The sequence below is a fragment of the Bombina bombina genome, chromosome 10, assembly GCF_027579735.1.
Source record: "Bombina bombina isolate aBomBom1 chromosome 10, aBomBom1.pri, whole genome shotgun sequence".
Classification (NCBI taxonomy): Eukaryota; Metazoa; Chordata; class Amphibia; order Anura; family Bombinatoridae; genus Bombina; species Bombina bombina.
Window position 1 is genome coordinate 26,471,096 of NC_069508.1, and position 15,436 is coordinate 26,486,531.

Below are 15,436 nucleotides of genomic sequence, written 5' to 3' on the forward strand. Positions count from 1 at the left end.
AAGAGGTACATGATAACTGATGAGTCTAATCAGTATTGCTGCGTGATTATCGTGAGAGGTGGTATTCACTATTTTGGTTACTAGTTAAAAGTTGGGGCAAGGACAGACGTTAGACATTAAATCTCTGCATAAAATGAAGGGGTACATGATAGGTGTTAGGTTCATTTGGTAATTATATGTGATCATTCTAAAAGGTTGCACCCACTTCTTAGGATATATATTCGTTGATACTTCAATAAGGATAGTTGTAAGTTATTGTTTCCTTGTATAAAAAGCTGGGGTATACGCTAATTAATGTGGGGGGGAAAAAAAAAAAGAAAAGAAAAAATTGCATAGCAGTAGCCCCTTATTTAGACGACATACTGATACAGGCGTCAAACTTCCAAATTGCCAAGTCTCATACGGACGTAGTACTGGCATTTCTGTGGTCGCATGGGTGGAAAGTGAACGAGGAAAAGAGTTCTCTATCCCCACTGACAAGAGTTTCCTTTCTAGGGACTCTGATAGATTCTGTAGAAATGAAAATTCACCTGACGGAGTCCAGGTTATCAAAGCTTTTAAATTCCTGCCGGGTTCTTTATTTCATTCCGCGCCCTTCGGTGGTTCAGTGTATGGAAGTAATCGGCTTAATGGTAGCGGCAATGGACATAGTGCCGTTTGCACGCTTACATCTCAGACCGCTGCAACTATGCATGCTCAGTCAGTGGAGCGGGGATTACACAGATTTGTCCCCTCAACTGAATCTGGACCAAGAGACCAGGGATTCTCTTCTCTGGTGGCTATCTCTGGTCCATCTGTCCAAAGGTATGACCTTTCGCAGGCCAGATTGGACAATTGTTACGACAGATGCCAGCCTTCTAGGTTGAGGTGCAGTCTGGAACTCCCTGATGGCTCAGGGATCGTGGAAATAGCTACCAAAAAAAGAACTTTCCAAGATAAAAGCTTGATATCTATGGAATGAAGAGGTTCAAATGGAACTCCTTGAAGAACCTTAAGAACCAAGTTTAAGCTCCATGATGGAGCAACAGGTTTAAACACAGGCTTGATTCTAACTAAAGCCTGACAAAATGCCTGAACGCCTGGAACATCTGCCAGACGCTTAACTAGCCGACAATCCTTTTTCCAAACCTTCTTGGAGAAAAGATAATATCCTAGCAATCCTGACCTTACTCCATGAGTAACCCTTGGATTCACACCAATTAAGATATCTACGCCATACCTTATGGTAAATTTTCCTGGTGACAGGCTTTCGTGCCTGTCTTAAGGTATCAATAACTGACTCTGAGAAGCCACGCTTTGATAAAATCAAGCGTTCAATCTCCAGGCAGTCAGCCTCAGAGAAATTTGGGTTCAGTGTCCCTTTAAAGGGCCATTATGCACTCAAAAAAATATTGGCTAATTAAATAAAGCATTAAAAGAAAATAAAGTTTTAAATTAACATGTATTATCAATTTTACTGCTTAAGGTCCTAAAAATGATGTTAAAGTTTAAAGTCCTCTGACTTCATGAGAATACGTTTGTAGTACCCAGTAGCTGCAGAACAAGGCTTTTTTCCACAGTCCCTAACTTGTGTTTAGAAAGCCCTCCTGCTGGAGCGGTCTCTGTAATGTGCTTTGTGTGCAGTAATATGTTGAAAGGCAGAAACTATGTAGATATACACAGAAGCTGAAGAATTCCACTTCCCTTTCCCCCTGCGGTTACCACAGATCTCCTCCAGTCTCTGCACACTCTAATTAAATGCCGTGGTAACCGGGAGGGGGGAGGGAAGTGGAATTCCTGCAGCGTTAGAACGGACAGAAGGGAAAATATGCTGCTGAGTTTAGTAGCTTCTGTGTATATCTGCATCTGCTGATTTCACACAGTCCGTTCTAACGCTGCAGGAAATCCACTTCCCTCCCCCCTCCCGGTTACCACGGCATTTAATTAGAGTGTGCAGAGACTGGAGGAGATCTGTGGTAACCGGAGAGGGAAAGGGAAGTGGAATTCTTCAGCTTCTGTGTATATCTACATCGTTTCTGCCTTTCAACATATTACTGCACTACAAAGAACATTACAGAGACCGCTCCAGCAGGAGGGCTTTCTAAACACAAGTGAGGGACTGTGGAAAAAAGCCTTGTTCTGCAGCTACTGGGTACTACGAACGTATTCTCATGAAGTCAGAGGACTTTAAACTTTAACATAATTTTTAGGACCTTAAGCAGCAAAATTGATAATACATGTTAATTTAAAACTTTATTTTCTTTTAATGCTTTATTTAATTAGCCCATATTTTTTTGAGTGCATAATGGCCCTTTAAGTAAAAGCAAAATCATCTGTATCTAAAATTTTAAACCAATATACATATATATATATATATATATATATATATATATATATATATATATATATATATATATATATATATATATATATATATATAATTTACATTTATACTGAAACTAACAGGAAAACAATGTTTGTGCACAACTGAGACTTCTTTACACATGCTCACTGGTAGATAGAGACAACAAGCATGGCGACAGAGTAGTTTTTACAAGCACAGACTATGCATAATAATTGTAATATAGTATAAAATACTCTAATTTACATAAAAAATAAAATATAAGTTTTATGCCACTTTAAAATAACAGAAATGGATAATCTCAGAACATGAGTATGATAGCAAATTATACACCTACCACAGCCCCTATTTCTCCCTTCAGTCCTTGTTCGCCAATTTCACCTGGTTCCCCCTTTAGGAAAATAATAATAATTGTATTACACAATCTTATGTGTCTTAGTTGTCGTTTCTATGATAGGGCGCAACACGGAGACTTTAAATTACCGGAGGTCCTTGCTGTCCAGTAGCTCCTCTTGGTCCCACAACACCAATGTGACCCTAAAAACAAGTCAAAAGACATTTATTATAATTATTTTATGTCATTTAAACATTTTTAGAACAAAAAGAATGTTTAGGAAGAAGTCATGCAACGACATATCACAATATACTACACAGAGCAAATTAGGGTGGGAGAAATCTATTGTGGAATGAGATAAAATTCTGACGGTAACAATTACCTTGTAGCCTTCGTCTCCTGGTTCCCCTCTTTCTCCGCGCTCACCAATAGGACCCTAGATGCAACAAGATGTTTAGTTTTCCAACCTTTGAGAGATCACTAACGGCATAGTGTGAATTTAATATAAAATTCTATGAGTAATGTGAAAACAGAATGTCATAACAGTAATAGATTGCACCTTGAAACAAAGTAAATGAATGCAATAGTGTTCTACATCCAGTAAGTAATGAAGTCTACAGAACTGTGCAATTTCTAGCTCAGCTCGTATTTTGTCACGCTGACCAAATTCACTAAGAAAAAACCTACAATGTACTGGTTAGAATAGTTGTAATATATTTCTATTTGCATAGTTTTTTTAAATAATCTAATTTGTGTATTTGTAGTCTTGCCATCTACCAGAGATGGACCATAATATCGGTTGCTCGTATCATACTTGATGAGTTTGGTGAATGTGATAAGATTGACCAGAACAGCTGACAAACTACACCCCTTATGACTATTCAATGAAGTCTTGCCAAGCTCATAAGGGAGTTAGCTTCAAAAGACTTCCATCGAAGGGTGTGAGAACCATCTCATTATGAGTCAGAATGTTTAAAGCTCTCCATTCTGATGAGATTATCTAAAAAGTGTTTGAGGTCTCCAAAAAATTATAAAGATCAATTTTAGCTTGAGAGCTGTTTATCTTGCTGTGCATGGTTCTGGGAGTGAAGGAGAGATACCTACATTGCAATACAATGTTAAAAAAATCCTAAAAGATATTGGGCTCCATTTATGAAGAGCGAGCCTGAAACGTTAGTTAAGTCGACTGCTGCTACCTAACCTCTCTGCCAACAAAAGTGTGGCAGATTTCAATCATCTCGATCAGATCCAACCCAGTGAAACTCGTTCTCCCGCCAGTTAATAAATGTAGCCATGCATGCAAGTTTTTGATAATTGGACCTTAAGTACTTAGGTAGAGTCCACATCTAAGAGTTTTGCAGGGGTTTAGTGAATATATGCCAATAATGCCCCTATATAGCATTTCCTTATTTATTAGTTTGTTCTGCTTAGACAGAGAACTGTGTAATGTATACATCTGTTCCACTTTTGCCTCTGACTATGGAGATGACTGACCTCTAGTGGCAAGGCAGGTACTGTTAATGATAAGGCTTATATTTTAATTTATGTTGTCTGCTGACACAGGTTCCTTGGAATAGGTGACTATTGGCATTTAATAAGGAAATACCACTAGAAGTCACCTATAAGTCTGTTTTCAAGATAGTGACGTGAGGTAACTTGTTAACCCTTCAGATATAGAAATATTAGACACCTGCTGATGGGAAGTTAAATCAAAATCATATGATGCACGTATTAATAGGTTGTAAAATTGAATTAGCAGGTATGTTAGGATCTTTTAAAACAGTAAATACATGACCAATTGTATTTTTTAAGGAACAGCAGAAATTAAACATGTTAAAATATTTAAAACTTAAAACTGGCTAAACTGGTATTTGCCTTTGACAAAGCTTCAGTGCGAAACGTGCGTCAGGCACCTACAGGCAGGGTTTGGTCCTGATTGAGGATATCTGTATACCTCCACTAATTTGGTAATATGGTTCCTTATGTAATAATAGTGTTTTTTTTACTCAGGCTAGTACGGGAATACCCGGCTTTTTCAAATAATTGCCCTGGCAGTTACACGTGAGCTTAGCAGTTTACCGTCCGTATTATGCTCCTAGGATGCTTAGGAGTCACCGGTAGACAATAGAAAGCGATCTTTTTGTATTCGTGTAACACAGGTTAATGGGGATATTTACCCCCTTTGTACTGGACTGAGGTTTACAGGATTTAACCAGCAGCTATATTAGGACGTATTTGTATTTGCATACCTTCCTATTTTTCTGTTTTTTTTATCTAGTTAGTGATGTTTTTAAGTGTGTGTTTGTGCATTTTATAGTGTAATTAAAAGTTAAGTTTTAATATTTTGACCCTACAGTGGTGGGGTAAGACTTTGTTCATATCTAATGAATATTGATTTTTGATGAGTGCTATGGGGATGCTACTTTTTCTTTTCTTTTGATTTAATGTACTTTGCACTTTGCATCCAGCACCCCTTGTAGAAAAGGGCTGCATCCCTCCCCTTCAGGGACATATTTGGTATATTTTTCTACTCTGGTTCTTTTTTTATACTTAAACTGGTATTCAACCAAACAGGATATGAATGTTTGTGCTCAACTCATTCATACTCATTAAAGGGATAGAAAGGTCAAAAATGAAATGTGCATGGGTGCATTTCAGTGTGAAATAGAATCATTTTTGTAATATACTTCCATTAGTAGTTATTACTGTTTTTCTGCTGCATATGTACATATGCTGTGAGGGCCCGTGAACTAGAATCATTTTTGCTAATAGAAATATATTCATATTTAAATGCACTCATTCACATTTCAATTAAGACCTTTCCATTCCTTAATGGTAGACAGGGATATCCCTCCTCCACAATTATGAAAAAACATAATTTATGTAAGAACTTACCTGATAAATTAATTTCTTTCATATTGGCAAGAGTCCATGAGCTAGTGACATATGGGATATACAATCCTACCAGGAGGGGCAAAGTTTCCCAAACCTCAAAATGCCTATAAATACACCCCTCACCACACCCACAATTCAGTTTAACGAATAGCCAAGTAGTGGGATGATAAAGAAAGGAGTAAAAAGCATCAACAAAGGAATTTGGAAATAATTGTGCTTTATACAAAAAAATCATAACCACCATAAAAAAGGGGTGGGCCTCATGGACTCTTGCCAATATGAAACAAAATGGTAAGTTCTTACATAAATTATGTTTTCTTTTATGTAATTGGCAAGAGTCCATGAGCTAGTGGCGTTTTATTTATTCTCATAAATAAAAGGAAAAACTTAAATCATAAGCAGAAGAATCCAACTGAAACAGTTGCCTGAAGAACGTTTCTACCAAAAAACTGCTTCCGAAGAAGCAAATACATCAAAATGGTAGAATTTAGTAAATGTATGCAAAGAAGACCAAGTTGCTGTGCAAATCTGATCAACTGAAGCTTCATTCTTAAAAGCCCAAGAAGTGGAAACTGATCTAGTAGAATGAGCTGTAATTCTCTGAGGCGGGGCCTTACCCGACTCCAAATAAGCTTGATGAATCAAAAGCTTAAACCATGATGCCAAAGAAACAACAGAAGCCTTCAGACCTTTCATGGAACCAGAAAAGATAACAAATAGACTAGAAGTCTTCCTGAAATCTTTATTAGCTTCAACATAATATTTCAGAGCTCTCACCACATCCAAAGAATGTAAAGATCTCTCCAAAGAATTCTTAGGATTAGGACACAAAGAAGGGACAACAATTTGTCTATTAATGTTGTTAGAATTCACAACCTTTGGTAAGAATTTAAATGAAGTCCGCAACACTGCCTTATCCTGATGAAAAATCAGAAAAGGAGATTCACAAGAGAGAGCAGATAATTCAGAAACTCTTCTAGCAGAAGAGATGGCCAAAAGAAACAACACTTTCCAAGAAAGTAGTTTAATGTCCAAAGAATGCATAGGCTCAAATGGAGGAGCCTGTAAAGCCTTCAAAACCAAATTAAGACTCCAAGGAGGAGAGATTGATTTAATGACAGGCTTGATACGAACCAAAGCCTAAACAAAACAGTGAATATCAGGAAGTTTAGCAATTTTTCTATGGAATAAAACAGAAAGAGCAGATATTTGTCCTTTCAATGAACTTGCAGACAAACCTTTATCCAAACCATCCTGAAGAAACTGTAACATTCTAGGAATTCTAAAAGAATGCCAAGAGAATTTATGAGAGGAACACCATGAAATGTAAGTCTTCCAAACTCAATAATAAATCTTTCTAGAAACAGATTTACGAGCCTGTAACATAGTATTAAAGGGACAGTATACACTCATTTTCATATAACTGCATGTAATAGACACTACTATAAAGAACAGATACTGATATAAAAATCCATAATAAAACGGTTTAAAGACTTACTTAGAAACTCTCAGTTTAGCTATGTTGAAAAGTTAGCTGGAAAGCCCACTGCAAGTAGGAAATGAGACACTCCCCCCTCCCCCTTCTTTTGCATATGAAAAGACCCTTTACACAAATAGGAACAAGCTGGAGAAGGTAGCTGACGGTATTTACATCAAACTTTGGAGCTTGGTTAGGAGTCTGTAAATCAGAGCAATGTTATTTAAAAATAAGCAAAACTATACATTTAAAAAAAACAAAAAACTTTATGGGCTATATAAATAGATCATCTACAAAACATATATGCAAAGAAAAAATGAGTGTATAATGTCCCTTTAATCACTGAATCAGAGAAACCTCTATGACTTAGCACTAGGCTTTCAATTTTCATACCTTCAAATTTAATGATTTGAGATCCTGATGGAAAAACAGACCTTGAGACAGAAGGTCCGGTCTTAATGGAAGTGGCCAAGTTTGGCAACTGGACATCCAAACAAGATCTGCATACCAAAACCTGTGAGGCCATGCTGGAGCCACTAGCAAGACAAATGATTGTTCCATGATGATTTTGGAGATCACTCTTGGACGAAGAACTAGAGGTGGGAAAATATAAGCAGGTTGATAACACCAAGGAAGTGTCAACGCATCCACTGCTTCCACCTGAGGATCCCTGGACCTGGACAGGTACCTGGGAAGTTTCTTGTTTAGATGAGATGCCATCAGATCTATTTCTGGAAGTACCCACATCTGAACAATTTGATAAACCACATCTGGGTGGAGAGACCACTCTCCCGGATGTATAGTCTGACAACTGAGATAATCCGCTTCCCAATTGTCTATACCTGGGATATGAACTGCAGAAATTAGACAGGAGCTGGATTCCGCCCAAACAAGTATCCAAGATACTTCTTTCATAGCTTGAGGACTGTGAGTCCCACCCTGATGATTGACATATGCCACAGTTGTGATATTGTTCTGTCTGAAAACAAATGAACGGTTCTCTCTTCAATAGAGGCCAAAACTGAAGAGCCCTGAGAATCACACGGAGTTCCAAAATATTTATTGGTAATCTCGCCTCTTGAGATTTCCAAACCCCTTGTGCTGTCAGAGATCCCCAAACAGCTCCCTAACCTGAAAGACTCACATCTATTGTAATCACAGTCCAAGTTGGACGAACGAAAGAGGCCCATAGAACAATGCGATGGTGATCTAACCACCAAGTCAGAGATAGTAGAACATTGGGATTTAAGGATATTAATTGTGATATCCTTGTATAATACCTGCACCATTGGTTCAGCATACAAAGAGGTCTCATATGAAAACGAGCAAAGGGGATTGCGTCCGATGCTGCAGTCATGAGACCTAAAACTTCCATGCACATAGCTACTGAAGGGAATGACTGAGACTGAAGGTTCGACAGGCTGCAACCAATTTCAAATGTCTCTTGTCCGTTAAAGACAAAGTCATGGACACTGAATCTATCTGGAAACCTAAACAGGTTACCCTTGTCTGAGGAATCAAAGAACTTTTTGGTAAATTGATCCTCCAACCATGATTTTGAAGAAACAACACTAGTTGATTTGTGTGAGATTCTGCAGAAAGTAAAGACTGAGCAAGTGCCAAGATATCGTCCAAATAAGGAAACACCGCAATACCCCGCTCTCTGATTACAGAGAGTAGGGCACCGAGAACCTTTGAAAAGATTCTTGGAGTTGTTGCTAGGCCAAAACAAATTGGTAATGCTTGTCTACAAAAGAGAATCTCAGGAACTGATAGTGATCTGGATGAATCAGAATATGAAGATATGCATCCTGTAAGTCTATTGTGGACCCTTATAGTCACCATATTGAAAGTTGGTACTCTTACATATCGATTCATAAATTTTAGATCCAAAACTGGTCTGAATGAATTTTCTTTCCTTGGCACAATGAATAGATTTGAATAAAACCCCAGACCCTGTTCCTGGAACGGAACTGGGATTGATTACCTCTGATAACTCCAGGTCTAAAACACACTTCAGGAAAGCCTGAGCCTTTACTGGGTTTGCAGGGATGCGTGAGAGAAAATATCTTCTCACAGGCGGTCTTACTCTGAATCCTATTCTGTACCCCTGAGAGACAATACTCTGAATCCATTGATTTTAGACCGAATTGATCCAAACATCTTTGAAAAATCTTAATCTGCCCCCTACCAGCTGAGCTTGAATGAGGGCCGCACCTTCATGCGGACTTGCGGGCTGGCTTTGATCTCTTAAATGGCTTGGATTTATTCCAATTCGAGGAAGGCTTTCGATTGGAAACAGATTCCTTGGGGGAGGGATTAGGTTTCTGTTCCTTATTTTGTCGAAAGGAACGAAAACGGTTAGAAGCTTTAGATTTACCCTTAGGTCTTTTATCCTGAGGAAGAAAAACTCCCTTCCCCCCAGTAACAGTTAAAATTATTGAATCCAGCTGAGAACCAAATAACATTACCTTGGAAAGAAATAGATAGCAATCTGGACTTAGAAGTCATGTCAGCATTCCAAGATTTAAGCCACAAAGCTCTTCTAGCTAAAATAGATAAAGACATAGATTTAACATCAATTTTGATGATATCAAAAATGGCATCATAAATAAAATTATTAGCATGTTGAATCAAGTTAACAATGCTAGACAAATCATGATCCGATACTTGCTGCGCTAAAGTTTCCAACCAAAAAGTTGAAGCAGCTGCAACATCAGCCAAATAAATTGCAGGCCTGAGAAGATGACCTGAATATAAATAGGCTTTCCTTATATATAAGATTCAAGTTTCCTATCTAAAGGATCTTTAAAATAAGTACTATCTTCCGTAGGAATAGTAGTACGTTTTTCAAGAGTAGAGATAGCCCCATCAACCTTGGGGATCTTTTCCCAAAACTCTAAAGAAACTGCTGGCAAAGGATACAATGTTTTAAACCTTGAAGAAGGAATAAATGAAGTACCAGGCCTATTGCATTCCTTAGAAATCATATCAGAAATAGCGTCAGGAACTGGAAAAACCTCTGGAATAACCACAGGAGGTTTATAAACAGAATTTAAACGTTTACTAGTTTTAATATCAAGAGGACTAGTTTCCTCCATATCCAATGTAATCAACACGTCTTGTAACAAAGAACGAATATACTCCATTTTAAATAAAAAAGAAGATTTGTCAGTGTCAATATCTGAGGCAGGATCTTCTGAACCAGATAGATCCCCATCAGAGAAGGATAATTCAGCATGTTGCCGGTCATTTGAAATTTCATCAACTTTATGAGAAGTTTTAAAAGACCTTTTACATTTATTAGAAGGCGGGATGGCAGACAAAGCCTTCTGAATGGAATCAGAAATAAATTATTTTAAATGTACAGGTATATCTTGTGCATTAGATGTTGAGGGAACAGCAACAGGTAATGAACTACTACCAATGGATACATTCTCTGCATGAAAAAGTTTATCATGACAACTATTACAGACCACAGCAGGAGATAAAACCTCCACAAGTTTACAACAAATGCACTTAGCTTTGGTAGAACTGTTATCAGGCAGCAGGGTTCCAACAGTGATTTCTGAGACAGGATCAGATTGAGACATCTTGCAAATGTAAGAGAGAAAAACAACATAAAAAGCAAAATTTCCTTATATGGTAGTTTCAGGAATGGGAAAAAAATGCAAACAGCCTAGCCCTCTGATAGAGAAAAAAGGCAAGAGGCATATAGGAATGGGGTTTTAAATAATGAAAATATTTGGCACCAAGTATGACGCACAACAAACAGAAAAATATTTTTTGGCGGTAAAAATGCCTGGAAATGACATACTCGCATCACAGATGACGCAACCTTGTGAAGGACTCTGCGTCAACTAAGACGCCGGAAATTACGATTTTGCGTCAACGAACGTAACTTCGCGCCAAAAAAATCTTGCGCCAAGAATGACGCAATAAACTTTGGCATTTTGCGCCCTTGCGAGCCTAATTCTGCCCGCAAATTTAAAAGACAGTCAATTTGAAAAAGAGACTAAACCCCAGGTAAGAAATAATTTTTCCTAAAAAAAAGCATTTCCCAGATATGAAACTGACAGTCTGCAAAAGGAAATATACTGAAAACCTGAATCATGGCAAATATAAGTACAATACATATATTTAGAACTTTATATAAATACATAAAGTGCCAAACCATAGCTGAGAGTGTCTTAAGTAATGAAAACATACTTACCGAAAGACACCCATCCACATATATTATAGCAGATAGCCAAACCAGTACTGAAACGGTTATCAGTAGAGGTAATGGTATATAAGAGTATATCGTCAATCTGAAAAGGGAGGTAGGAGATGAATCTCTACGACCGATAACAGAGAACCTATGAAATAGATCCCCCATGAGGAAAACCATTGCATTCAATAGGTGATACCCCCTTCACATCCCTCTGACATTCACTGTACTCTGAGAGGAATTGGGCTTCAAAATGCTGAGAAGCGCATATCAACGTAGAAATCTAGCACAAACTTACTTCACCACCTCCATAGGAGGCAAAGTTTGTAAAACTGAATTGTGGGTGTGGTGAGGGGTGTATTTATAGGCATTTTGAGGTTTGGGAAACTTTGCCCCTCCTGGTAGTATTGTATATCCCATATGTCACTAGCTCATGGACTCTTGCCAATTACATGAAAGAAAAAAGTAGTTTTATTACAAAAACAATTTTTTTTTTTTTTAAATTGCAATACATTTTATAACACTCTCTTTGAGAAGTGACAAGGAAATTATTTGACTGAATGCTCCCTCTAGTACTATGTTTTGAATACTGCAGACTTTTCATAATTTATGAAATGCCTAAAACGGGAAAGCTTTTGCTATCTAATTATTTCTGGATGGAATTCTAGGCTTGGAATGAATCATATAAATGAGATGTACTAAATCTGCTGTGGTTTGTAGTTTTTAACAAGTTTCATTAACAAGAATGTTGCCAGAAGTTACATTTATAGGGTTACCGGATCTGCAATATACTCATCTGGAGTTTATTACAACATTGCAGTCTGTATATTATGCAAATTCCTTTTTTTACTCTTGCACATTGTAGAAGTCTATAGACCCGAGAAAATAACCAGTTAAAACTACAGTCTAATAGCCTGTACATACTCATATCATCTTTTATTACCGCTTATCTGGAGCAGGTCATGTATCCATTTTTTTTCAAAACTCATATTATTATTTGATTAAAGGGACATCTACATCTTAGTCATCTTAAAGTCTTACCTTAGATTAAGCTGCAAATCATCACACAATTTTAACCAACTTTCCAATTGAATTATTTTATCAAATGTGCTTTGTTCTTTTGGTATCCTTTGTTAAAGAGTAAAGCTAGGTAGGTTGATAAGATCTCGGGAGCATGCACGTGTCTTTAGCATTCTATGCAATGTATAACATTGTTACAAACAATGCTACCAGATAGCTAAAGACACATTCACACTACTGTATTCACCTAGAATTGCTCTTTAACTAAGGATACCTAAAGAACCAAGCTAAATTGATAAAATAAGTAATTTGCTAAATTGTTTAAAATTGCATGCTGGTTTCAAACCATTTAAGTTTATTCTTTAATTTGCTGTCCCTTTAAGCAACATGTCGCTAATTTAAATAGAGGAAATTTTTTTTTAAATTTGTTCTTCTATTGAATAAACCTAGTTCCTTATTGCTTTAAAGGACCAGTCAACACAGTAGATTTGCATAATAAACAAATGCAAGATAACAAGACAATGCAATAGCACTTAGTCTGAACTTCAAATGAATAGTAGATTTTTTTTTTGACAATTTTAAAAGTTATGTTTATTTCCACTCCCCCTGTATCATGTGACAACCATCAGCCAATCACAAATGCATACATGTACCATGTGACAGCCATCAGCCAATCACAAATACATATACGCTTATTCTGTGAATTCTTGCACATGCTCAGTAGGAGCTGGTGACTCAAAAAGTTTAAATAGAAAAAAACTGTGCACTTTCTTTTTAATGGAAGTTAATTGGAAAATTGTTTAAAATTGCTGCTCTATCTGAATAATAAAAGTTTAATTTTGACTTGAGTGTCCCTTTAAGTATGTTAGTCTATCTCTAATAAACCAGCTGTGAGTGCCCATCAGCCAAACATAATGAATACTACAGAATTCAACATTCTGCAAATGTTCTGCCAACTTCAACTTTCAATCAAGCTTTTTATGAAAAAAAAATCCACAAACTTTAATTCATAAAGATCTGGTGCAAGGGATAATGCAGCCACATTTAGCATTCTTGCCAAGGAACTGAGTGAGATATTTGCATATATTTGTAAACTGCAGAAGGCAGTGAGAATGGTCATTTTCCCGGAACATATAGCAAATTTTGGAACTAGGTTTTTATGTTGAAGTGCCAGATATACTGAAATATTACTAGAAAAGAATTTGCTAGAGGAAGATAGAGAGTGGCAAATATATTTTTGAAGTAATTGGAAGGCTTTTTTGCATCGAAATTTGGCAAAGGACGAAATGAACAGATATATCTTTCTAAAGATAAACGAGTTTCATTTTAGGAGGGTGTTAAATTAAAAAATTAATCAGACTTTACAACAATCCTCTTCAATTATTGTTTGCACATAAACGTGGTGCATTTAATAGGGAAGTGAAAACGATTTGGGAATTACAGTAATTGGGGGCAAGACTGATTTGGCCATGCAATTCAGACAGTATTAGCCCCATTAAGATCTAGATCTGATTACAATTCAGTTGCTGCATGTGTATAGTTTGTATCCATACCCACAATGTCTGACAGAAGATGTGTTTTACTAAAGTGCCAAGGGGTTGTATTCATTCACTCGGTTTGCAACAATTCCAGGAACTATTCTTTTTGTTAGGAAAGTTTGACAATATGACTTCTGGTAAATCTGATGACATTTATTATGGTATTTTTTAGACTATTCTTGCACAATATGAGGCCCCCAGAAACCAATGAGTTATACAACTATTGCACAGTGTGAGACTCCAGGAACCAATAAATTAGACAACTCTAGCACAGTGTGAGGCTCCAGGAACCAATGAGTAAGACAACTCTAGCACAGTGTGATACTACAGGAACCAATAAGTTAGACAACTCTAGCACAGTGTGAGGCTCCAGGAACCAATTGGTAGACTACTCTTGCACAATGTGAGGTGCTAGTGACCAAGGAGTTAAATTAATCTTGCACAATGTAAGGCTCCAATAACCAAGGAGTTAGACTACTCTTGTATGATGTGAGGCTCCAGGAACCAAGGTGTTAGACTACTCTTGCATGATGTGAGTCTCCAGGAACCAAGGCGTTAGACTATTCTTGAATGATGTGAGGCTCCAGGAACCAAGGAGTTAGAGTAATCTTGCACAATATGAGGCTCCAGGAACCAAGGAGTTAAGACTACTCTTGCATCATGTGAGGCTCCATGAACCAAGGCGTTAGACTACTCTTGCACTATATGAGGCTCCTTGTACCAAGGCGTTAGACTACTCTTGCACAATGTGAGGCTCCATGAACCAAGGAGTTAGACTACTCTTGCACAATATGAGGCTTCAGGAACCAAGGAGTTAGACTTCACTTGCACAATATGAGGCTCCATGAACCAAGGAGTTAGACTACTCTTGCACAATGTGAGACTTCATGAACCAAGGAGTTAGACTACTCTTGCACATTGTGAGGCTACATGAACCAAGGAGTTAGACTAATCTTACACAACCAAGTAGTTAGACTAATCTTACACAATATGAGGCTCCATGAACCAGGGAGTTAGACTACTCTTGCACAATGTGAGGCTTCATAAACCAAGGAGTTAGACTACTCTTGCACAATGTGAGGCTCCATGAACCAAGGGGTTAGACTACTTTTGTACAGTGTGAGGCTCCAGGAACCAAGCAGTTAAGACTACTTTTGCACAATGTGAGGCTTCATGAACCAATGAATTAGACTACTCTTGCACAATGTGAGGCTTCAGGAACCAAGGAGTTAGACTACTCTTGCACAACATGAGGCTTCAAGAACCAAGGAGTTAGACTAATCTTACACAACCAAGGAGTTAGACTGATCTTACGCAATATGAGGCTCCATGAACCAAGGAGTTAGACGACTCTTGCACAATGTGAGGCTCCATGAACCATGGAGTTAAACTACTCTTACACAATATGAGGCTTCAGGAACCTAGGAGTTAGACTACTCTTACACAATATGAGGCTTCATGAACCAAGGAGTTAGACTACTCTTACACAATGTGAGGCTTTAGGAACCAAGGAGTTAGACTTCACTTGCACAATGTGAGGCTCCAGGAACCAAGGAGTTAGACTACACTTGCACAATGTGAGGCTCCATGAACCATGGAGTTAAACTACTCTTACACAATA

The 15,436-nt window shown here is 37.6% G+C and overlaps 1 protein-coding gene across 2 annotated transcripts in view; it reads right to left on the bottom strand.

The window, feature by feature from the left end:
• COL24A1 (collagen type XXIV alpha 1 chain) overlaps positions 1 to 15,436 on the bottom strand; it is a 416,052-nt gene that overhangs the window by 63,069 nt on the left and 337,547 nt on the right. For both annotated transcript variants that reach the window (XM_053693893.1, XM_053693894.1), the window contains exons 43-45: positions 3,058 to 3,111; positions 2,825 to 2,878; positions 2,679 to 2,732 (exon numbers count right to left, since the gene is read on the bottom strand). In XM_053693893.1, coding sequence (XP_053549868.1) covers positions 2,679 to 2,732; positions 2,825 to 2,878; positions 3,058 to 3,111 — 162 coding nt within the window. The remainder of the gene's footprint in view (positions 1 to 2,678; positions 2,733 to 2,824; positions 2,879 to 3,057; positions 3,112 to 15,436) is intronic.